The 27,306-nt window shown below is 37.9% G+C and overlaps 1 protein-coding gene across 1 annotated transcript in view; it reads right to left on the reverse strand.

Moving 5' to 3' along the window:
• Positions 1 to 27,306, reverse strand: part of DACH1 (dachshund family transcription factor 1) — a 487,827-nt gene that overhangs the window by 222,860 nt on the left and 237,661 nt on the right. Inside the window, 1 exon segment of the mRNA XM_038741718.1 lies at positions 14,885 to 15,046. Within this exon segment, the coding sequence (XP_038597646.1) occupies positions 14,885 to 15,046 (162 nt within the window).

Genomic DNA, 27,306 nt, shown 5'->3' on the forward strand with positions numbered 1-27,306 from the left:
GAATCACAATCATTCATAGAGAAGAATTGTGGAGGAAGAAGAGAGGCCATGTTCGGGGAAAAAGGACCCCCTTTGGACATTTTTAGAAGAGGGGGAAAGTGAGCTGTTGGCCTGGAAGAGCAGTACATGGGGAAAACTGTGGACCCTGGACAGATGCAGGTCACAGGGAGAGATCAGAGAGGAGCCCTGGGGGAATCCTTAGAAGTTGGGAGCCCAGCAGCCAGGATTCTGGAGTAGCAAGGCTCCTGCCCCTGAGGGGAAGAAGAACATGAGCCCTGGATTACTTATAGGGAAGTACAGAGGATCCTGGATGAGAAACAGTATTAGATTCAGGTTTAACTTGGATTTGCTTTGGTTGCTACCATATTAAGAACATATTCAATATTGTAGAGATTTGGTGTCTGATTATAATAGGGGCTACAGGAGAAGCTCAGATTGCAGAGGAGACGTGGGGTGCCACAGGTAACACTTTCTCCACAGGCTTCCAGTTACCAGTCCCTGGAGTGGGTTGATTGACTAGTCCCCGATGACTTGGAACAAGAGAATTGAAGGCTCTTTGGCTAGGATTTAGGGTTTTAAATCACTGGCAATTTCACAGTTGCCTGTTAATGAATTCCAGAGTACCTAAATGTTCCCTCCGTGTATGTGAGTATCTGTGGAGGAGCAGTATGACATAGTGGATAGAGTATGGCCATGGGAGTCAGAAGGTCTTGGGTTCTAATCCCTGCTCCATCACATGTCTGCTGTGTGACCTTGGACAAGTCACTTCACTTCTCTGTCCCGCAGTTACCTATTCTGTCAAATGGGGATTGAGACTGTGTGCCCCATGTGCGACAGGAACTGGGTCCAACCCCATTTGCTAGTATCCACTTAGTGCTTAGTACAGTGCTCGGCACATAGTAAGCACTTAATATCACAATTATATACCACAAGTTGGCGGATATACAATTAACTTCTCAATGTCTGTACGATTTTTAGTATCTTCAAGCTATCTTTCAACTTTCTCGATAGGTCTATCTCTACAGCTAGGTCTACATATTTCTAGCTATATCTACCTCTATATACATAGCTACATATATAACAAAGAACAGCGTAGTGGAAGTCCTTTAAGCATTCCTTTCTATAAGTATGCTTATTAGCAACATGGGGGTGACATCAAGAATATGGAAATAATCAAATGTTCTCAAACTTGCCGTGTGGTTATAAACGAAAGTTCTTTAAATGTACTGACCCCAATATTTTAGCTGTGTAACAAAGTGAGCAGAACCCAGGACTTCACATGTCTTTGTCAATTGCTCTTAACTTCACTGGACTGTATTTAGTTACTTTTCTTTGTCCCTATGATGACTGTAGCCCCCAGCCCACAGATGACCCCAAGGAACTAAGTACACTTCTTGGCTGAACAATTTATCAACAGCTTGAAGGGACAGAAATGGTGATTCTATCCTGCAACTCTGCCTATCAGATATAGGCCACATTCCTCAGTCTGTGGAGCAAGAGAGGGAAGAAGTCCCTGTCGCTTTTGCCCTTTCATAGAGATGGAAATATTATTAGAAAGGACATAAACAGACTAATTAAATCACAGCAGTATGGCAGAGATGACAGCTGGTACAGCGTGTGACTGAGCTGATCCATATCTGTGAGCAGGAGGCACTTCACTTCCAATCCATTCGCTATTAGGTGTTCTCAGGCTTGCTGTGCAGACATTAAATAATAACATATCATTTCCAAGGCTAAAATGATTTAAAGAAATAAAAAGGCTTTCTTACTGAGAGATCTTTTGTGGCAATAGCAAACAGAAAAAAAAAATCATTTACCTCTCTATTCTGTTTTTGAGATAAAGATGTGATAATGCCATTACCTTTCATCAGCGGGATCCTTGAAAATCAACACTCTTTGCTTATCATGCTGTGAAATACAAATAGAGCTAAAGGCATGGTCCACAAGGCACTGCTGCAGCTATATTAACTAACAGATCTGCCCTTTGTGAAAGAAACCGTATCCGTTTCATTAGTGCAGACTCTAATTCAAAACTGTTGAAAATGAACTGCACATACTGTTTTAATAACAACATTCCTAATCATTATCAAACTAGTAATTCTCTCAGCACTGAACAAATGTAAGGGTCTGTGTTTCAATTATGGCCTGCCGTTAAAGAAAACCGTGTTTAAATCCTTCCTTTTATTCTCCCGTCTATCAGATGACATTTTTTTTTTCATTTCTTCTGGCCAAATAGTACAGCCAGTATACATGCCATATCATTTTATATTAAATTAATTGACAACTTTTTGGCATTGGGTTAATTATTATGTGATTTAGGTCAGTTGTGTTACACTCTGCTCAAATGTAAATTGTAACAATTTGCTCTGCTCTATGGCAGATCCATTTATAGGTGAACTATATAATTTAATTTGATATTCTGTAATTATTTCATGGGAGACCTTCCTCAAAATATGTGTTTTCTCCAAAGCACTGAGCAAGATCAAAGCCATTTCAGGTTCAGATTCAGATGCTTGTAAATGGGTGCTACATAAGCAAACTTATTAAATCATTTTGTTTTAAAACAATCAGGTTATATCATGGCTGTTCTCAGAATTAAGCATTTTTTCCACGGTAAAATAACATGAAATGGGTGTGTTCACTAATTAGTTTATTTGCGATTTGTGAAATAAGAAGGATAGAAAATGGAAAAAATACTGAAGAATTATAATAGCAATTTAAAGTAAGATGCTCCTGGTGTCCTAACATTTGTACAACTCTCCTTTTCACCAAAAATGAATCCATATTTATTTTAGCGTTTCACATATTTTTTCCTTGTATGTGGCTCTTTAATGTCACATCTGGTTTTGCAAGGTACGACATTAATGATAATTTTATGAAGGCTCTTTGTCACAGTTGTACGTTTACAGTCTCATAGATGTAAAACTTTTAGTTAAAATGATATGAGACACTACTCAGCTGGCAGTCCTATTTAGAGGTATGTCCTTCCAACAACTTTGTTGTGTGTAATCATGTGATCAATAATAAGATTTAGAAACTGATACAATAATTTAACATTTCTTATTGTGATATGTTTGAAGTATCATGTTTACTTCATTACCTAGTCATTAGTGGTAATATACAATATCAAAGCAAAAAACAGGTAGGTGGGTTTGACATTTTCTAACTGTATTTGTCATCTTCCCTCAAGAATAAGGAAATGATTACAGAAGTGTGATTTTAACAATATTAAATGTATACTAAAATATCTGAAAAAAATTAGTCATACAGATGATTTCCTAATGTGATTAAAAAAAATGAAATTGGAGAAATAAATGATTGTGATTCAGGCATCATTCCAAAAATGTTACAAATACTTTTTTATTTAAAATGAATTAATTTTTTTAATTTTAATTGATAAACAAATCTAATGGAAAAACATTTTTCTCTCCTGGCTCATCTGATCAACATCTCAGAATAATCTGTATCTTGTTACCTGATTTGTATAAGTTAAAAGAGGATGAGAAGTAGGAAAATGTATTTTCTATATTCGATGTATTGTAAATTTGTTATTAAAATGGGAATTTTATAAAGAATGAAATTTCACATAAATTCACAGGAATTCCTTGGGGAAAAAATGATTCAATCAAATACACTTGGCAAATGTTTCAACTTTTCAATTCTCTTTTCTATCTAATATGAAAGCACTGATGCCTCTGCTAATCCCTTTATAAATTTGCTAAGTGCTCTCCAGATTACAATATCAGAGTGGCTGTTTTGTTAATGAAACTGTTACAGGCATACTGAAAAGTAGGGTAATATTCAAGATAGTAAGAATAGGTGCCAATTTAAGTTCCAAATATAAGAATATCGGATGCTGTGCATGTGATGCTGGGCATGTGATGCCCTCTCAGACTCATAGTACTTTTAAAATTATGGATAATTAATAGTTCCAAGATGCACCATGATATGCACCATGCATCCTAACACATTAAACCATAGTAGTAGTCACCCACGGGTAAACATTTTCACCCCTCCTCAGTCATAATGTGAGAGTGTATATTCATTCATATTAGTCCATTTTATCCTTACAGATCCCTGCTGTCCCTGCTTATATTCTCACTTAATCTCCTGTTCCTACTATTTGTAAATAATTTACCTCTGTCTGTCTCCCCACATTAGATTACAAAGTCCCTGAAGTCATGGATAGTGTCAATGGCTGTTGCTATACTCCCTCCAAGCACTGAAAACAGGGCTCGGCATATGCATATGAAGCATATGAAGGCACTCAATAAATATTTGTGATTGATTGATCTTTTGAAACAAATAACTGATGTTTTACATGTGGTCCAGTCGCAGATGACTTGGTGTCATTTGGGAGTTTTGCCCTAATAGGCCATGCCTATGTAGCATTTTATTAAATTTCTAACAATGGAGGCAATCTCTAAGTTGTTAAAGTAGTTAATATTTTTTCAGGAGGCTAGGTGGGCGGCCTTAAAGCCCATTGTAATGCTTTGGAGGGAAGCATTTATAAAGTTAAAAAAAAACTTTCTATGTTTAATCTGTTAAACAGTAACATATTTCTTATGAATCAGTGATACTGTAATTGAACTGCAGACAGTTTTAGAGCAAGCTTTACTCTGGCTTTTTCACCCTACGATTTGAAATCTGCTCACAGTACTGCCAGCTTAACCAAAAAGGATTAACTCTCATATCCAACTGAGAACACAGATAATTCTCAGTAATTGGTAAAAAATGAAGATGAATGGGGCTGAGAGATAAGGAGCAATTAGCTCATCAGCAGTTACAGCTGTGCACTCAATCCGGCTCCATCTCTTGAGTCTCGGCCCCTTTTAAAGAACCTAAGCAGAAAAAGCCTAGGACACCCCTCCCCAAAAAACTGCTATACCTGCCCATCATTCTACTGCTCTTTCATTTTATTGCCTTGCTATACAAAGACACCTGTCATAGCATGCTATGTAAATTACTACCTCTCCTAGGACCTGTGTCTAAAGCCAATCTTCTTTTTAAACTTTTTTTTAAAGCAGAAACCAAATGACTACTGTAGACACTCTTAAATTCCCTGTCAATCGTTTCATTATAGCAGCATCATCTGTTTGAAAATATAAGCAATTCCCTCATCTAATTATAGGAAGGATTTGAGGTTCATTAACATTGTCAAGACAGAGAATTCAATGCACAACTTGCAAAGACATGGCCTGTGTTTTCGGTTTCCTTTTATTTGCTTTCTCAAGGTCTCTGGGACATTTTTTTTCCCCCCAAACCATAAAGGTAATTCTTTCCATTCAGACACGTGCATTTGGAGAGAGGATATGACTAGTTGGAACTGTTCTAATGTAGCAGAGGAGAAAGGGGTAGGGAAAAGGTCAATTGGGCGAGATAATTTTATCTTCCCAGCTGTCTAACTATTTTGGAGAAGGGACAGGGCAGTGTAAAGGAGAGCAACTGTTAATATTAAACTGTGGTTCACAGACATTGTTGAGATCCTCCAGCTTAACAGTTCCTAGTTAGTATAGGTGAAAAGTAACCTTTAAACTTTGAGTCCCCTGAACTTTCCACATATTTTTTAATTGTTTAGAGATCACGGTATGAACAAAATGTCTGTTTCCAAATGGTTTAAAAAGAGAAAACGCCAAGGTCTTTATGATTGCCTCACTTCCTTAAAGAAATAATAGCAGTTTGGGAGGTATGAATGTAGTTTAAACAATGAGATTTTCTTGACATCTGTTTTGAGATCACACTTTGAATAGATATGAACTCATTTCCTACTAAGCAAGCAATTTACTATTGTTGATGGCTGTTTACCAGTTCTATGAGTCACATCTTAGGTAGTGGCAGAGGTCCTCTCAAATCCTCAGAGTATTCTTTAATTTGTGTATATGGTATTTTCGTATGTAGAATTTTAGCAGAAGGAACCCTCGTCTTTTTCTTGTTTCTTGGTATTAATCATCCACAAACGTATGCAAAAAGGAATTATGTTTAAAGTATTTGGCTCTAAGAGCATTTTCCTTTTGCTGCCACTGGTTAATGGGAGAAGATATTAGTTCAGCAAATGTATAAATGTCAGGAAAACAATTAAGGGACTCTCATTGTATCAATACATTTGCAATATGAGAATGATACCTGAAATTCAATTTTCTTGCATTAGAAATAAAATACTCAAGATTAATCCTAATTTCTATACTGTGTGAATGACTCGAGAAATATGGAAACAGTTGCCCACAATATAACACATTTCAAAAGTTTGACCTTGGGTGTTATTGTTTTTAAATTGCACATTTATAAGACCATAGTTTGGAAAGCAGTTGATTTCTAAATTCGGCTTATGAAGAGAGTCTTTAAAACAAAAAAAAAAAGAGTAATTTATCTGGCCAGCTTGTTGTGGGTAGTATTGCCACTAAAAGTAATCCAGGACATTTTTCCTTCTTATCTGCAATGTAGCTTATATCAGCCAACCTGTCACAAGACAGTACTTGATATAAACAAGAGATTGCAAAGACATCTCAGTAATCAATATTAGGATGGCTACAGTATGGAGGCCCCAACCAGTGCATATCATTTGTCTCAGCATCTATTTCTATGACCAAATGAAGCATTAATTCAAATCATAAATCTATGGTGATTTAAATCTGGGAATGAGCACCTGCCTGCTTTAATGATTTATTTTGTACATTTCAGTAAGCAGGAGATTTGTCCATATGAACTGACAGGTCACCTTCAGATGCCAGGAGCAGACTGTTTATCACCACGCAGACTAGCATCTCATCTTAGCAAGTAAATATTAAACTAAAAGAATCCAATTGATTGTGGATGGGGGAGAAAGGCGTCAACGGCCATATATTTTACTCAGTGTGCTACAAGTCTTGCTTTGATCTATCTACGGTCCTTTTTTTTTCGTTTTTTCTAAAGTGATCATTCTGTTGCAGTATGTGAACTCAAGGTTATTATGTAAAATTGGGACTGTAGAATAATTATTTATTTGTATTATGGGCTTTGTTTAACTCTTTTTATTTTCTAGCTGACCTTTGAAGGAAAAAGTTAAAACACTGCAATTAGCCTGCAACTAAATGCTATTCAGTAATAAAAAATACACAAAATGACTAATGAATGTCTATATAGAGCGAGAAATCTCTAAATGAAGGCCAGAGAACAGAAGGGGGTAACTCTTACAGCTAACAATACTCCAGGACAAGGGAACCTGAGCTCAGAGATGGAACAGGATAGCCAGGGCCTGGCACATAGGATATAGCTGCCAATGCATTTTCAGCCTAACCCATAAAGTACTGGAGATGGAGATGATTCTTGGTAGGGACTGTCTCTATATGTTGCCAACTTGTACTTCCCAAGCGCTTAGTACAGTGGTCTGCACACAGTAAGCGCTCAATAAATATGATTGATTGATTCTTAGCCTTCTGTGTGCTCATTATAGTGCTCTGCACATAGGAAGCACTAGGTAAGTGCTATTGACTGATCAATTGTTGATGGACTGAACCAACATCCCCTCCAATTAAAAGATCTGTAACTTCAGGTTTTATTCAAATAGTGGACATTTCACTCTATGTGAAAAACCACCTCTTAGGCCAGGACCAGTGGTCATTTAGAAGGTAATAATCAAAAGCTTATGTTGTTTATGTTGGGGGAAGGCTGTACTGGGGGCCCCGATTCTTAAGGGACTAAACAATTACCAAACCCTCTGATTATCATTGGTATTACTATAAATAAATTGCATTGTGCATTCATCTTTTTCCCCATGCATATATGCTAGCATTATATATGATTAATTACACATTTAATATATGATGTATATTGATCATTATTAGAATGTTCCATGAATAATAAGGAGCATCACAAACTCCAAATGAACATGAAACATTACAGTGGACACTTACTAGAAATTATTTAAGTATATCTGAGTTCTTCAAGTAGTCAAATTTAGGTAAAATAATTGTTCATCTGTATTAACTTTCTGGTTGGCCCGAAACCATCATTATCCTAAACAGGATTTTTCAATCCATGGCAACTGATATATCCTGATTTTTAAAAGCCCACTGGTTCCTTATTTCAGGCACATCTCGCCTAAATTTGAGCATTTATAGCTCTTAAATGAGATATTCCTGAGGGTTTACATACTTTCATAACCATGATGATGACATAGCTCCCATATCAGGAAGTTGGTAGTGTTTTTTTGTTGTTTTGGTTTTGGTTTTGGTTGTTTAGGTTCAGCCCAGCTTCTAGGGAGGAATCTCCAGCATTGAAAATCTAAGGCATGACTTAAAGGGAATTATAAAATTATCAAGTGAAAGAGGTAGAGGAAAGCTTGAAAGCAAACTTTCGAATGGGGAAATCACCATTGGCAGAAGAATTTTCTGTGACATGTAGATTTAAAAACTCCCATACTACTGGGTTGAAAACAAAACATTTGAGAGTGTCATTTGATTTCTCCACAAACAGGAATTGTTTATCCAGTGAATTAAATGAGTGGGTATAAGGGACATTCAAAACATGTCTCTGTTAATAGTTATTAGTTGAAGCAGCACGATGTAGTGGATAGAGCACAGGCCAATGAGTTAGAAGGTCATGAGTTCTAATCCCAACTCTGCCACTTCTCTGCTGTGTGACCTTGGGAAGTCACTTCACTTCTCTGGGCCTCAGTTCCCTCTTCTGTAAAATGGGAATTGAGACTGGGAGCTCCACTTCTGGCCCATGGCCTGTGCCTAACCCCTGCTTGTATCCACCCCAGAACTTAGTACGGTGCCTGATACATAGTATGAGCTTAACAAATACCACAGTTATTATTATTCAACACTTCACAACTTTTAGATGTTCATTCAAATATATGAATAAGGTCCATTATGAAATAATCTATATGAAAAAGGTCAACATATATGAAAAAGTTGTTTGTGGGTAGGTTTTTAAAAGGGACATGAATATCTCAATCAAGAAAATGGACATTGATCGTAATTCAATCATTTTAAATCTGGAAGAAGAAAATAATTTTCAAACTACTCCTGGGTGTTTGGCTGAAAATTCTTGCTTCTAGTTGATATTAATCATGTATAGCAATAATAAATCTGCTTAATTATCTTTGGTCTGCCTTTTGGTGATACTTAAAATAATAGGTATATGTATATGAACCATTTTAAGTTTCTGCTTTTAAAAATCAAACTATTCCTTAATATGGGATGTATTTGGTGATGCAACATTCAGAATGTTCCTTTCAGCATCTTAACACAAACATTTACAAAACGCACAGCTTCTCATTATAACTGGCCCCAAACAGTTACCCATGCTAATGATCAAGCCCAAACCACCCTGATTGTCCATTAAATCAATGTGATTGCTTTTGGCATTATAGAGCACCACAAATTTTATAAAAATAATATTAATGGTATTGTCAAGTCCAAGTTTCATTTTTTTTTTTGAAATTAACAAATCACTGACCTCTTAAGGCATAATAGTCCTAAGGATAAGTACTTCACAGTCTGAGTCCCCCACCTTAAACCTTACACTAAGCAATAGTTTTCAGGGACATATTATTAACATATTTTTCTTCAAATCAATTAAATATTGTAGACTTACCCAAACAATTCTAATGTCAAATATAGTTGCATTTAGCATTGATATACTGAAATGCAAAATGAGGGATGACTAATTGTCTGACTTTCTTTGTAAAGTGCCCATACTAAAATGAGGCAGGTATGAGGATTTGATGAATGGTGTGTGGTGGGCTAGGATGCCCTTCAACAGAGGGACATGTTGCTCAATTGGCTGTCACTTCAGATGGTGACTGAAGGAGCCCTGAACTTAACCACGTAGACACAAAGCCCCCAAAAGACTTCATAAAATGGCAGCGCTCATGCACATCACTGGAAGGTCAACGTGCCACTAGCACTGGTCTGTTATTACCGTCTCTTAATCTCTTCCCCTCCCTCTGACACAGCATGTGCATGGTGACCATTTTTTATTTAATAATTATAATAACCATGATAATAATTGTTTTATTTATTAAGTACTTACTATATGCCATCTGCTGGACTAAGAATATCAATCAGGTTGGGCTCAAATTGGGCTCATGTTCAAAGAAGGAGAGACAATGGTTATCTCATCCTCTATTTACAGATGAGTAAATTGAAGCCTGGAGACTGGATATAGGGACTTGTCCAAGGTTACAGAGCCAATTAGTGACAGTGCATGATTAGAACCCAGGTCCACTGACTCCAAGGCTCATTTTCCTTCCACCAGACCACACTCCTTCCCCAAAGGAGAGGGCAGCTGTCAGAGGAGTGGTGAGGTAACTGGGAGACGGACTGAAGCTTCAGGCTTGGAGTTCATCTCCAGCTCCCAGGAGCTGCTAGAGTTGTACCCTGCCTGACTCCACCACTATAACTGTGGTCCTTTTATTCTCTTCCAACGGAGAACAGAGAGGGACCAAGTAGATGCTGGATGATTTTTCAAGGGGACCCTGCCCATTAAGCTGCTAATTCCTGACAGAAGTCATGCTTTGGGCTGATAGGCTTTGTTTCCCTGTCTCCCTTCCTGACCCCAAGTGCTGATAAAATCCACTGGAGCTGGGATGTTTTGGATGTGTTGGGAATAGGGGCAGGTGATGTCTTGGCAGCTGGATTGCCAAAACATTCTTTCTCACTCACACCATCATCAATCTATCAACCAATCAATCATATTCACTGAGTGCTAATTATGTGGAGAGCACTGTACTATGTGCTTGGGAGAGTACAGTACAACAGAGTTGGTTGACACATTCCATGCCCATAGCGAGCTTACGGGTTTGATGGGGAGATAGAAATTAATATAAATAAATAAATAAGTAAATAAATAAATAAGTGATTCACACAAGTCTAGCTCAGTCTCATCCCGTAACCACAGCCCAGTCCAAAATTGGCTTTCTATGGGTGCTCAGGTTGTGATTTTTGGCTATTCTATTTTGCCAGAGTTGAGTTTGGATTGTTGCTTCCTTGCTGATTCACGAGCTACACACACTCCTAATCTCTCACTCTGGCCAGGGTCACAGTCGGGTTCCTTGTAGCAGGATGGTTGCATCAGCAGTTGGTGAAATCCTGGGATTGCAGGATATTTCCAGTTCTGAGACTTTTCCTTTTGTCTCAGTGTGACTCCACTCAGTGCATTCACTGACAGGGAAATCTCACCTTTCCGTTGACGGGGAAGGAAGGCCTCTGAGAGATGGCCTTTTCCCCAGCTCCTGGGAGATTTTATCTAGCTTTGGATGCAACTCATAATATTTGAGGGTGATGACCAAAATAATTCCAATTCGAAGGTAAGCCCTTTGTGAGGAGAGAATGCATGTTTTATATCTGTTGCACTCAGTAGGTTTTGAGACATACCATTTACTGATTGACCATGAATGTAGTCATGATGATGAAATAAAACTACTCATTTTCAAATAAAATTGGTTTCTGAAAACCTAATCCCTCTCACCTATGAGTCTATACCAACTTTAAAAAGGAATCGTCCTTTTTGTCAGTGATCGTGCCTTGTCCAGACCATTACATTTGTCTTCTCACTCATCTCACCATCTTCGATCTATATTCCCACTGCTACACAAACCATTTTCCTAAAGCATTATTCTATCCACATCTTCCCTTTCCTCCAAACCTTCTAATGGCTTCCTGAGTTTCTTCACATTAAACAAGAAGTCCTCACAATCAGCTACAAGATTCTCACACCATATGACTCCATCTTACCTATCTGCTGTCTTCATCAACTTTCAATGACCTTCAACGGACAGTTACTCTCCCTATTTCACTCCCTTTTGTGTCACCCTGACTTGTTCATTTTATTCACCACCACCCCTCCCCCAGCTCCACAGCACTTATGTACATATCGGAATTTATTTATTTATAGCAATGCCATAATACAGTGAAACTATTAGTTGAAAATCAATGTCCTTCTGAGACCAGCTATCTGCCTGAATATCAAAGTATCAAAAGGGAAACCCAGGGAGGAGGGCAGGCCAAGTTCCTTGGCACTCTTTCATGTGATTGCAGGGGGCCCAGTCTTCTCTTTTAGGTGGTAGAGTGGGGAGAGAACTTTGTTTTTCATTCATTCATTCATTCAATCATATTTATTGAGCGCTTACTGTGTGCAGAGCATTGTACTAAGCGCTTGGGAAGTACAAGTTGGCAACATATAGCGACGGTCCCTACCCAACTGTCCCCAATAATTTGGATCTTCTAGCATTACTGCTGTATTTCCCACACACATTTTCCTCTCCTCTTTCCAGGAAATGTTTCTACCCTATTGTCAACGTTCTCCATATTCTCTTTACAGGCCAAGCTGTCAATGCTCTCCCTGTTAAAGTTTCATTAACTTTCCCTTAACTTGATCCTGCAGCTGCCATTGAACTTCTTTCTTCCAACTACACTGAAAGTTTTACTTTCATTATTACCAGAACAGGAAGGTTCTTTATTTCATAATTTCTTGATATTTTAATAAAATAATTTAATTAGTGATACATATTTAAATATATATATATATCTGCCTGAGAACTTGTCTTTGAAATCCACACACTTTCAATTTCACTTTATTTCTTATCACGTGAAAGAAGGAATAATTTTTTTCTCCTCTCAATAATCAATCAATCCTATTTATTAAGTGCTTGCTGTGTGCAGAATACTTTACTAAGAGGTTGTGATCGTGCAATGTAGCAAAGTTGACAGACACAGTCTATGGTATTTCAACTGCCAAGGAGTGTAAGAAAAGGCACTAGAGAGTACAATAAACAGAGTTGGTAGACAGTCTACAATATTTCGTCTGTCAAGCAATGTAAAAAAAAAGGCATTATCCAACTTCTCTTCAACCCCATATTCAGTCTGTCACCAAATCCTGTTGACTAGTTGTTTTTGTATGACTCTTCTAGGATCTCTCCTTTCTAAGTGGCCAGCTAACTGGTGCAGGCACTGGTCACAGCTTTCTTGCAGACCACCAAGATTTCCTCTCTCCAGTCCATATTTCACTCCGTTGCCTAGATCATTATCTGAACATTATTTGGCACACATGTTCCCATGTTCCAAAAATCTCCAGTATTGCTCATTCCTATCTGCATCAAGTGGGACTCCCATCAATCATTGACTATAAGGACTGTTTTCATACTGCTCATCCACCCTCTTCTTCATGGCTCAGTAGAAAGAACCCTGAAGAGCGAGTCAGAGGTCATGGGTTCTAATCGCAGCTCCACCACTTGTCTGCTATGTGACCCTGGGCAAGTCACTTCACTTCTCTGTGCCTCAGTTACCTCATCTGTAAAATGGGGATTAAAGTATGAGCCCCATATAGGACAACCTGATTACTCTGTATCTACCCCAGCACTCAGAACAGTGCTTGATACATAGTAAGCGCTTACCAAATACCACAATTATTATTATTACTATTATCATTATAATTCTCTGGGCTTCAGTTACCTCATCTAGAAAATGGGGGTTGAGACTATGAGCCCCACATGGGTCACTTGATTACCTTATATCTACCCCAGTGCTTAGAACAGTGCTTGGCACATAGTAAACACTTTACAAATGCCATCATTATTATTATTCTGCATTATACCCCAGCCTCATTCTTCTTAAATTCATCTCCTTACAGTTCCACCCTCTTGCTTAAACCTTCCTCTCCAACTGGAATTGCCCTGCCAACTTTATATCAAATAGGTATACAATTCTTCCCACCTTCAAAGTCTTTCAGGTATCACATCTTTTCCAGATAACTGCCCCTTATTAATTTCTAATCTTCCTACTTTGTATGTCTAAGAAGCCACATCAGCACTTTCAAGTTTCCCAAACACTTTTAAACTTGCATCCCCCCATAACACTTTTGTACATAAATTGTATATACTATATAGTATATACTCTATGCTTCTCTTCCTAAATATAACTTGTTGACCATCTCCCATATTAGATTGTAATCTTCCTGGTGGTCTTGTAATTCTATTGAACTCTTGCAAGTGTTCAGTTAGAATGCCCTGCATATATGGCAGGCAAGTTCACATTGCTCTATTTAACAATTGTATGAAAAATGAAAGGACTGTCATAAACTATTTTGTTCCTTTATATAAGCAATCTGAATTCAGGATCTTGAGATTTATATATGGTTCCTTATTTTTTTTTTTGTTAAATTATTCTGTGAGCATTGTTTACACGTGATAAAACAGGATCCAGTCAATGTTGAGGCACAAAAAGGGAGATTATTTTATGCACACACAATGATGAGTAACTATTTTTTCCACCCAAAGTTAATGTGTTTAAAGTGTATTCAGCGAGACAAAATGGATCAGGCTTTGTGGATCAGGCTTTTGTTGTGAAAATAGTAATAGTAAAAAATTCCACCTCTCACCAGTTTAAATAAATACACTTTTAAAATGATGTAGAAAAAAAATTGGTAACGTTTAAGTGAGGCCATAATTTACCAGCTTTATAAGTTTTCTTTTTTCAGGAGAGTAAAATTAAAGTGATAATGTTTTGCTCTCAAGCAATGCCACTGTAGTGAATTACCTTAAGTTGATATCCAGTATGTTGAAAAAGAGACATGGTTAAATTTTTCTTTGACACTTTCATCTGTCATCATACCTGTACTTTGAGAAATGAATTCTGAGCGATCAAATTGCTTTCTTTCATGGAAAGCATTAGCCAGTGCCTTCAATAAACTGCAGAGAAAAGAATGCTATCATAATGGTAAAAAATAATTATAAAACTTACTTGTCACAAAAACAACATGGTGACTTCAAAATGTGCTAAGGATTTCTCAGACTGAAACTATAAATGTGGTCTGTCAAGATTTTCTTATTTTTGCAATAAAATAAAATGACAGTTAATGCAAATTGAGGGGCAAAAATTTGAAGAATATTTTTCAAACTTACCAACACTTGAATTCATATCTCCATTTTCAGAATCTGCCCCATGCTGGTTATTGCTGGCATGATAGTTGGTCATAGCTTCTAATTTGATTTTTTTCACCTTCATTGCTTCTGCTATGGCTGCGTTGGTAGCAGCTGCAGCTGCAGCTGCTGCTGCTGTCAGACCTATAGAAATAGAAATGAGGTGTAATAGAAATTAAATTACAACTCTTTTTACATTAGTTCAAGGTTTTAAAAAAGTCATTTTTCCCATTAACATTCACTTTGAAATGAAAAAGAATCAAACATTTCCATCTTTGACTCCTGTCTTTTTTTTCCTCCCTACTTCCCTTCTGTTCACTTTCTACAATAGTAGTGATAAATACAATTACTGCTACTGCTGCTTATACCTTAGCCTTCAATCTCTCAGCCAGAGATGTCACCTGGAATCGCTAAATAAACTGTCTGCATCAGATAATCCGCAAAAGTGCCTGAGAAGTGTTCTGGTTTTGATATGGACTGTTTACTTTTAATTCAGACATCTTACTGTGTCCTTGTGTTTTTACACTAAAGTTATTTTCCACTCTTCCTTCAACCAAGAAGCTGAATCCCGGAAACCACAAAGTCAACTCAACCTGAAAAAACTGAGAAGCAGAAGCAGCGTGTCCTAGTGGAAAGTGCATGGGTCCGAAAGTCCGAAGTTCTGGGTTCTAACTGCAGCACCACGATTTATCTGCTGTGTGACATAGGGAAAGCCACTTCTCTGTGCCTCAGTTTCCTCACCTGTGAAATGGACCTCCAATGCATACTTAGGAAGTGAAGCCAGTGTGGAACAGGAACTGGGTCTGAATCTATTGATATTGAGGAGCAGCATGGCTCAGTGGAAAGAGCCCGGGCTTTGGAGTTAGAGGTCATGGGTTCGAATCCCGCTCCTCCACATGTCTGCTTTGTGACCTTGGGCAAGTCACTTCACTTCTCTGAGCTTCAGTTACCTCATCTGGAAAATGGGGATTAAGACTGTGAGCCCCATGTGGGACAACTTGATCACCTTGTATTCCCCCCAGCGCTTAGAACAGTGCTCTGCACATAGTAAGCGCTTAACAAATGCCATTATTATTATTATTATTATCATTATTATTATTATTATTATCTAACTCTTGAATTTACTACACTGGTTGGCATATGTAAGCATTAAAAAATTCCATAACTATTAGCAGAAGGATTCCTGATATGCATTAGCTCTCTCACTTTATCCATTTTCTTTTCTCTCTCACACTCCCTCTTTACCTTGTTTTATGTCTCTCCCTCTATCTCTTTCTGTCTCTCGATTTCCATTTCTCTCTTTCTGGCTAACATCTCTCTTTATCGCTCCCCAATTCTGACACAGTTATCATTAATATAACTAGTCAAGAGACTCTAAATAAGTAACCAGTAAGTACAAAGAATAATAATAATTGTGGTATTTGTTAAGCACTTGCTATCTGACAAGCACTGTACTAAGCAGTGTGGTAGATACAAGATCATCAGGTCACACAAGATGGCGCTCACAGTCTAAATAAGAATGAGAATATTCTTAGAATATTCTAAATAAGAATAAATAAGATAAGATGATAAATAAGATAACAAATAAATAAGAATAAGAATTGAATATTCAATATCTATCTAGAAAAAGTGTGGCTCAGGGGAAAGAGCCCGGGATTTGGAGTCGGAGGTCACGGGTTCAAATCCCAACTCTGCCAACTGTCATCTGTGTGACTTTGGGTAAGTCACTTAACTTCTCTGTGCCTCAGTTATCTCATCTGGAAAATGGGGATTAAGACTGTGAGCCCCCCGTGGGACAACTTGATCACCTTGTAACCTCCCAGCACTTAGAACAGTGCTTTGCACATAGTAAGTGCTTAATACATGCCATTATTATTATTATTATAATTTCCAGATGAGGGAACTGAGGCCCAGAGAAGTAAAATAAATTGCCAAGGTCACACAGCAGGCACATGGTAAAGCTTCAATTAAAACCCAGGTCCTCTGACACATAGATCCGTGCTTTTTCCACTCAGCCATTGTGCTTCTATAATAACATAGCAGGTTATCCAAATATCCACACATGCTTTTACCCAATTGTGTTTCCTTCACACAAAAAAAAAACCTTCTACCAAAAACTTAGCTCAGTGCTCTGCTCACAGTAAGTACTCAGTATATATGATTGATTAATTGGTTAAATTAAGAATTATACCACACCTGACTCCAGAAAAATAGCAATATAATAATAATAATAATAATAATAATAATAATAATAATAATGATGGCATTTGTAGATACCATCTACAAATTAAGTGGTATCAAGTCACAGAGCAAAGTCACACAGCTGACAAGTGGCAGAGCAGGGATTAGAACCCAGGATCTCTGGCTCCCAATGCAAAAATATATCAGCGGCTCAATTCCATGTGGGATAAAATATGAATCAAATATTGTTCATAATATTTTTCAATAAAGACACACTCTTTTGTGTAAGATTATAGAAATGGTAGTTAGTGTCATTCCTAAATTAAAGGAACGATGCAGTTAAATATTTATAGCCCCTAAATTGGTTTTACATTTCTTTAAACGTAGGTTTGCATCCTGAAAGCCTTTTTAAAATGTATAAACGTAATTAATAGAATCTGGTTAAAACTCTATGCAAGGGATTTAGAAAGTAATGGTGCTCTATTGAGTGTTGTACCTAGGAGATATGGTTGTGCCATGCAACTTGGGGTAATTGGTTGTGGCTGATGTGACTGTTGGACTCTGAATACCCCTTCCAGGGGTAGTGAGGAGCATGAAGCTGCTCTTCAGTCACCAATGATCTGTAGCTTCTGTGGTATTTGAACTTGTCCTTGGCTTTTTATGCTTTATTTTCTTTTTATTATTTTACTCTATCCTCCATGTCTTTTGCAACCTTCCCCATTCTGTGCTGTTTTTCTTTGGTGGTGAGTAAATTGAATGCATAATTCTCATTTTAACGCAACCAGGCCAGTGTGGTCGCAGCGTGACTTAGTGAAGAAGTGTGGCTTAGTGGAAAGAGCACGGGCTTGGGAGTCAGAGATCATGGGTTCTAATCCCGGCTCTGCCATTTGTCAGCTGTGTGACCTTAGGCAAGTCACTTAACTTCTCTGGGCTCGGTTACCTTATCTGTAAAATGGGGATCAAGACTGTGAGCCCTACATGGGGCAACCTGATTACCTTGTATCCACCCCAGTGCTTAGAACAGTGCTTGGCACACAGTAAGCACTTAACAAACACCAACAGCATCATTATTATTATTTGAATGGAAAGGGACGAGATAATTCTGAGATTTTTATGAAGAAAGTAGCAATGGGATTTGGTGACTGACTCAATATTCATGGTGAAAGGAAGAAGAGAATAAAGAAAAATGGGAATGTTGTGGGATTGATAACAGGAGGAAGTGGTGTTGTCAACAGTCATGGGAAAGTAAGGAGGATTTGTGAGAAAAATTGAGAAATTCACCCCAAGTACTTGTCATAATCTAACTTGACTACATCATCAGCCTCCTCACAGACTTACTTGCCCTCAGCCTCTCCCATCATCATCATCATCAATCGTATTTATTGAGCGCTTACTATGTGCAGAGCACTGTACTAAGCACTTGGGAAGTACAAATTAGCAACTCTCCCCTCTCCAGTCCATACTTCACTCTGCTACCCGGACCAGTTTTCTAATACAGTGATTTGAGCACATCTCTCCACTCTTTGAAAAATTCCTCTGGCTTCCCATTCTTCTCCAAATCCAGCTAAAACTCACTGACTTTAAGGCATGAGTGTTTGAGAACCCTATTGGAGACTGACTGATCTTAAACCATTCAGATCATTAGTTATGACCCAATATTACATTCCTCATGTTTTCATTTTTGGTCTACAAGAAATAAAAAGCATCCAACTGCTATTTCTGCCATTTCTGAATGGATCCTGTCAAATGTATCCCTCTATTTTGTTTGTTTGGATTTTAAAAACTATAATTTTTACTCTTTTTTTATTCCAATTTCATTTGAAAAACTGGCAGTTTGGGATTCATTGTAGTTGCTAAAAACCCTATTGTCCCAAACCTAGGACATGTCTTAATGGATTCTAATCTACATTTTCTAGCTGCCTGTGGTGTACATGTTATATTTTTCACAGAAGACACATCAAAATAATTCTTATTTTACCAATTCACATGCTAAAATTTTAAAATTTATGAAATAATCCTTTTTTTCCCAATTCTGCTTGGGATCTAAGTTCTATTTCATTGATGTGGGGATTTTGAGACTGTACAAACTTTTTCCTGACAAGCACGGGTTTGGCTGACCCATTAATAGTCCATTGATAGTTTGCATCTATTTAGCAACAGTCTGTCTTGATTTGCTTTTGAAATTCCAGCATTATTCAATTTTGCAGGAAAGCACTGGAATTGTTTTGTTTTAGCTCTTTATGTGTGTGCGAGCGTTATTGTGCCTGAGTATATGTCTGTATTTCTACCTGTGTTTCTATGTGTACGTGTGTGTTGATGTTGTGGTGTATGTGCTAGGGCTATAAATGTGGGATGAAACAGCCTTGTGTTTATGTGAGAGAGGGACAGTAAGATATATTGTGGCCATGATATTTGGAAGAAGTTGGGAAGGACTGTATGTGAATGAGACATAAAGTGCTTAAGGAAGTGGCACCACATTTTTGAGGGAGTTTTGGATTTATATTTATAAATTTATATTTATATTTATAGTTTACAAATTCCTTAAATACTCATTTCCATTATCATTCACTGATCTCATCCATAACCTACAGATTTTGCTCTATACTGGAATTCTAAAATCAGGACAAAATGCCTTATAATTTCCAATGACAAATCTGCCGCGGCCCATCAGAACAAGTAGGTAATAAATATTGCAACTTATCATGGTGATGATGGTATTTGTTAAGCACTTACTGTGTACCAGGCACTGTACTTCGCACTGGGATGCATACAAGCAAATCAAGTCCTTGTCCCATGTGAGGCTCACAGTCTCAATCCCCATTTTACAGAAGAGGTAACTGAGGCACATAGAAGTGAAGTGACTTGCCCAAGGTCACACAGCAGGCAAGTGGTGGAGCCAGGATTAGAACTCATGACTCTCTGACTCCCAGGCCTGTGCTCTATAATAATAATAATGGCATTTATTAAGTGCTTAGTATGTGCAAAGCACTGTTCTAAGTGCTGGGGAGGTTACAAGGAGATCAGATTGTCCCACGGGGGCTCACAGTCTCAATCCCCATTTACAGATGAGTAACTGAGGCACAGAGAAGTTAAGTGACTTGCCCAGAGTCACACAGCTGACAATTGGCAGAGCTGGAATTTGAACCCATGACCTCTGACTCCAAAGCCCGTGCTCTTTCCACTAAGCCATGCTGCTTCTCCTATCCATTATGTTCTATAAGGGCATTTACTAAGTGATTACTATGTGCAAAGCACTGTTCTAAGCACTGGGGAGGTTACAAGGTGATCAGGTTGTCCCATGGGAGGCTCACAGTCTTAATCCCCATTTTACAGATATGGTAACTGAGGCACAGAGAAGTTAATTGACTTGCCCAAAGTCACACAGCTGACAGTTGGCGGAGCCAGGATTTGAACCCATGACCTCTGACTCCGAAGCCCGTGCTCTTTCCGCAGAGCCAGGCTGCTTCTCTAATCCTAATCTAATTCTTCTATCGATTACGCTATTGCTGCTTCAACTTAAATATGATCACAACTGAAAGCAAATATCAATTTCTAATTTCTTACTGTTTGAGGCACACCTTTATTGTATGTGTTTTTTTCTAACTAATTGCAAATGTCAATCTTTGCTTTGGGTACCCCAAGTGAATTCTCAGTATTTGCATTATTTAACACATTTCAATTTTGCACTTCTTAAATTACATACCTCCAAATGATAAAGATAAATAAAAATGTGAAAGACAAAGACATTTTTGAACATTCAATTCCTTTGATGCTGTGCATACATAGCATTTTGTGGAAAGTTGGAAGAAAAATGTCAAAATACTCAGTAGATTATATTCTACGGTACTTATCATTAATATTCTGAAATTGATAAGCTGTTTATGTCTGGCATTCTTCCTGCTGATTATTCAGGGAGACAGGCAGCTTTATAAATATCTCATCACTCCACTGTCACACAAATTTCATCGACAGTGCTCATGCACAGCTATTAGCAATATGAATCTAACCATTACAAGAAGGAGGAAAATCGAACATGTGGCATTAATACGCAGTCCTGGTTCCTAACCATCTGATAGGCAGATGGCGTAAAGCAGAATCTCCAGCTGAAATGAAGGGGCACATCATTTAAAACCTTGTTTGCATTCTAACTGATATCAGTGCCATATTGATATACATGATACATCATGGCAGTATTTGAACAATCTAGTTTGTTTCAGTCATAAATGTTTACAGCCTTGCTTTTTATCTTCAGGAGCATGTTCAGAAGAGTGTATTTTTAATTTATGAAACCTATTGTTTACTTCTGTTGAACCAGAAGATTAGCGAGAAGCAAGAATATTAAATTACCACAGCCACAGCAATATAACTCCGACAGATGAACAAAGTATGTTTTTTCAATGAATGATGTTAGTAAGGAATTAAAAAATTAGCCTAGACATTTCATGCATTAAGTACATTTATTCATTTAAACCTTCTAGCTTTTTTCCTGATTTTCGTCCCATGTGGCCTACTTAGAAGTTTCATGCTTTACATAGTTATTCATTTGCTGTTCTCACTGAGTGCAATTAATCTTGTCCAACAATTTCATTCAGAAAGCAAAACATCAAAAAATAAAGTTCAATTCAACAATCACTGCTCTGAAGTAATCTTTCCACTGCTGACAGGTCCAATAGACTCATTTCAAAATTGTGTTCAGGGTGTCTTGTAAGCACCACATGTGTTTGAATTACAACTCAATTGAACCTTTTCCAAGCCTCTATACTGAAAAAACCCACTTAGAAAACACTGACATCTCTTTTCCTTCTCTTGCTTCTATGCTAATTCAAATACCAGGTATGGGTCATAAATATCCAAGGTTTTTTTTACAGAATTTATATTAATTAGCAATTTGAATGGCCTTACATAACACACAATACTCAAAATGAAAAACAAAATTCTTCAGAACTTCTTTGTTGTGGTTACAAGTAAGTTACTGGAAAGCCAAATGATCAGACTGGCCCTAGAATCAGCAATGAATAAACTGAAGACTTGGAGAAAAGACAATGTCACTGATTTCCACCTAAGCTATTTCCACCCATCCTGGGACATCCCAGAGTGGCAGCAAGACTCAGGACTAACCGCTCCTACTGTCACAGCAATTCTTTCTTTATCATCTTAATCATAAGGCCCGAAGGATTTATACGCCTGGACATAATTTATTTACATGCTTAATATATTTAAATGAATAAATAATACGTAGTTATATTAAATACGAATAACAAGTGCTTGAAGAAATACCACAGAAGCAAAATACATAGTCCTTGCCCACAGGGAACTAGCAATCGAATGGCACAGATGGGTATGCAGAATTATTTTTACAAAGAATTATTTACAAATTTGCAGGAAGAGAAACAAGGATAAAATAGGGAGTAGAGAAAATACACCGGGATGAAATACCAGACTAGCACTGTATAAATAAATGTTCAATTGAATATAAAATGAATATATGCAGGAAAACCCAGACAGAGTAAGTCCTTTATTCCCCTATCTGCTCTTCTTTCTGAGTCAATTATGGACTTGGCTGTATACATCTTAAGCCCTCACCCAAGCTACACAGTATTAAAGTAAATATTCATAAAATTGACTATTTCCCCTAACTCTAATTTATTTTAAGGTCTGTCTGCCCCTAGAGGATGTAAACACCTTGAAGGCCGAGATCGTAACGACCAACTCCACTGTATTGTATTTTCTGAAGCACTTTGTACAATGCCCTGCACATAGCATTCAATAAATACCACTCAAAGTTACCACTGATTGACTGATTGATTGATCGGTATATAAAAGTACAGAGGATTGGTATAAACTCATGATTTTTAAAGACAGCTGTTGTGTTGATTAGATTTGTGGTCTGGGAATTGAGGAAGATTGCGTAGATGAAGTAGGATTTCAGGAGGACTGTGAATTGGGAATTCTTATCATGGTAGTTTTGTGAGGATAGAGTGGTTCAGGTTGAGATAAAAGGATGACAGGGGTCAGAAGTGGTAGAGTTGAGAGTAGGGCTTCAGATAGGAATTGAGGTTGGGATGTGAAAAGAGGACAATATTCAGAGTATTAGTTCAAAGAGAGTGATATGTGGCTGGGAATAGCAGGGGAAGACCATTAGAGTTAATGGTATGGAATTATTGTTTGATGTGAAAAGTAGAGGCACAGCCGTTGAAAGATTTCTGAGGAGTAGAGAGACCATAAGCACCATATGATCTAATCAACAGCAATGAGCATAGATTGAATCAAACAGTGCTATTGACTTAGCACATATTCTGAGTAGAGTACACTACTGAGCACTTGGGATGGTAAAATAAGGGTTGGTTGATACTATTCCTGCCCTCAAGGAGTGAAGTGTGGAGATTATGTAGCTGCAGAAATCAGTAAGAAAGCTAGTAACCCAACTTGTACTTCCCAAGCGCTTAGTACAGTGCTCTGCACACAGTAAGCGCTCAATAAATGCGATTGAATGAATGAATGAATTATAACCAAAAAATTCATCTAAGCACTCTCTATTATGGTACTTGAATGAGTATGGTGGCTGTTTGTGTGGAGAAGAGAAATAGGAAAGAGAATGGATCAGAGAATTATGAAAATTGGCTTCTAGCCAGGGTTCTGCCTGTGGCCTGCTACATGAGCCTCAGCAAGACACTTCACCTCTGTAGACTGTAAACTCATTCTGGGCAGGGAATGTATCTGCTAATTCTGTTGTACTCTCCCAAATGCTTAGTAAATGCTCAATAAATGACTGATTCATTCATTGTAGGCCTCAGTTACCTCCTAAGTAAACACTTCATAGGGTATATGATTGATGTGAAAAACAATTTGAAAAAAACTACTTTACAAAAACCAAACTGTGGTATTTGTTAAGTGATAACTATGTGCCAGGCACTGTTACTAAGAACTGGAGCAGATACAAGGTAATTGGATTGGTTACAGTCCCTCTCCCACAAGGGGCTCGCAGTCTTAATCCCCGTTTTACAGATGAGGTAACTAAGGTAGAGGAGTGAAGTGATTTGCCCAAGGTCACACACCAAACAAATAGCAATGTTGGGACTAGAACTTATGTTCTTTTGACTCTCAGGCCCTTGCTCTATTGACTAGGCAATGCTGCTTCCCTATTTATTGCTATTTATTCATTTTTTTATTACTGTTAATTACTATGATCATCAAAATTATAGAAAGGGATAGATCTTGGAAATGGTTTGGAGCATCAGCAGGATGCATCTCCCCACTCTTCAAAACCCTTTAATAGTTGCCCCTCCGCTGCTACATGAAACAGAAATACCTCACCATTTATCAGCTTTAAGGAACACAATCAACTTTTTCCACCTATCACTCTCTCCCCATCCCAGTAAAACGGAGTGGACACACTTAAATTCTTCAACACCAACCTATTCACTGTGTCTCTATATCATCTCTCTCACTGCTCACCCCTTGCCCACGCTTTCTCTGACCTGAAACTCTCTCCTCCTTCATACCCAACAATCAGTCAATCAGTTGTATTTATTGAGCATATACTGTGTGGAGAACACCGTATTAAGCTTTTGGGAGAGTACAACACAACAATATAACAGACATATCCCCTGACCATAACAAGCTTACAGTATAGATGGGAAGAGGCCCTAGACGGACCTCCACTCTCCCCACTTTCGTAGCCCTACTAAAATCATTTTCCTTCCAAAAAGTCTTCCCTGACTAATCTCTCACCCCCACTATCTTCTCTATCTCCTACACTATCTATAACTAACCTCTCATCTCACCCTTCTATGCTATTTGTGCACTTATGTCTCTAAGCGCTTGATACTCTCCCCCTTCAAGACTGTGAGCCCGTTGTTGGGTAGGGACTGCCTCTATATGTTGCTAACTTGTACTTCCCAAGCACTTAGTACAGTGCTCTGCACACAGTAAGCACTTTTTATTTGGTTTATAAGTTTCCTTTTGTTGTCTGTCTCCCCCTTCTAGACTGTGAGCCCGCTGTTGGGTAGGGACCGTCTCTATATGTTGCCAACTTGTACTTCCCAAGCACTTTGTACAGTGCTCTGTACACAGTCAGTGCTCAATAAATACGATTGAATGAATGAATGAATGAATACTCACTCCACTCCTACCCTCACAGCACATATTCACATATCCTTATATTCTGCTGTTTCCCAGTTCCTTGAGGGCCAGAATAATTTCTTCCAACTCTTTTTTTTTACTCTCCTAAATGTTTAGTATAGTACTCTGAACATAGTACAGGCTCAGTAAATACTACTAATCAATCACTTCATTGACGTACAATGAATGAGCCAAATGTCATTTAATAATCACTACTATCAATTTCTTGTCCCAAATAAAAGAACATAGCCAATTGACCCTGTTAATCTAATGGCATTACATTTGAGCCTAGCAGATGATTGAAATACTTTGTGATCATTACATGATTTTGGAAAAGGCTGAGCATCATCGTTTAATATGCTCCTAACTCATGCTTGCAATACAATGATTTATCAAAAACAATCTTTCTCTGTGTTCCAGAAATGCACAATCTTGATTTTATCTTTGATTCCTCTCACATTTAGTCATCTATTAAATGCTTGCTGTTTGGTTGTACAACATTTCCTGAATTCGTCCCTTCCTCGTAGACTTCAATAGAGGTTCAAATTTCATCTCTGTATTACACTGTATGCTCCTTGTGAGCAGGGAGCATGTCTCACTCTGTTATACGTAGGGACACATGCTCCCTCTGATACATTGTACTCTCCCAAGTGCTTAGTACAGTGCTCTGCACCCAGTAAGTGCTCAATAAATATGATTGATTGACTACATCAGTCTTCTTAGTCATCCTGTTTCCAACATCTTCTCCTTCTTCATCTTCTTCTTCAGTCAATACTACACTATCCAATACAAAGCACAACTAAATAATTCTGTACCCATCACTCCAATCCTTCAAAACTTCCAAAGGCTACTCATTCAACTCCTCATCATATAGAAATGTTTGAACATTCTCTCTGAAAACTCTTTCCTTCATATGTATTTGCTCGTTTTACCCATTACACCACAGCTCATGCTCTTCCCATTCTTCTTAACATAGCTGTGAAACTGCTGTATTTCAGTCAGGCTTTGATGAGTGCTTTGTGTTTTTCAAACTTCCAAGAACCGAAGGAACTGAGTTCACTTCCTTTAGCAGCACAACATGGGGTGATCATGGACCGACCTAATCCAGAGTGTTCTCTTGGCAATATGTAAGGGGAAACAAAATACTTCTCATTTTTCCCAGTTTGGAGCTTCTCCCTCCAAACTCTTTGAAGATGGTTCCATATGGTAAGAAAATTATCTTACCTAGTTATGATGAGAATATGATATTTTTAAGCACTTACTGTGTGTCAAGCAATCTTATAAGCATTGCGATTGGTAAGGTAATCATATCAGATACAGTCCCTGTCCTACATGGGGTTCACAATCTAAAGTATGTATATATGTTTGTACATATTTATTACTCTATTTATTTATTTATTTTATTTGTACATATCTATTCTATTTATTTTATTTTGTTAGTATGTTTGGTTTTGTTCTCTGTCTCCCCCTTTTAGACTGTGAGCCCACTGTTGGGTAGGGACTGTCTCTATATTTTGCCAATTTGTACTTCCCAAGCGCTTAGTACAGTGCTCTGCACATAGTAAGTGCTCAATAAATACGATTGATGATGATAAAGTAGGAGGGAGAACAAGGTTTGAAACTGAAATTTACAGATAAGGAAAAAGAAAGGTTAAGTGACTTGCTCAGGTTCATACAACACTCAATAATAATAACTATGGTACTTGTAAAGTGCTTACTATGTTCCAAGCACTGTTCTAAGCACTAAGGTAGATACAAATTAATCAAGTTGGACACAGTCCCAGTCTCACATGGCGTTCATTTGGAAAAGTGACATGGTTTAGTGGATAGAACACAGGACTGGGAGTCAGAAGGACACGTGTTCTAATCCCAGCTATGCCATATGTCTGCTTAGTGACCTTGGGCAAGTCACTAAACTTCTCTGGGCCTCAGTTGCCTCATTTGTAAAATGGGGATTGAGAGTGTGGGCCCCATGTGGGATAGAGATTGTGTCCAACCTGCTTAACTTATATATACTCCAGTGCTTAGAACAGTGCTTGGCACATTGTAAGCGCTTAGGGCCCAAAGATGTAAAGTGACTTGTCCAAGGTCACTCAGCAGAC

Source organism: Tachyglossus aculeatus, chromosome 2, assembly GCF_015852505.1.
Source record: "Tachyglossus aculeatus isolate mTacAcu1 chromosome 2, mTacAcu1.pri, whole genome shotgun sequence".
Classification (NCBI taxonomy): Eukaryota; Metazoa; Chordata; class Mammalia; order Monotremata; family Tachyglossidae; genus Tachyglossus; species Tachyglossus aculeatus.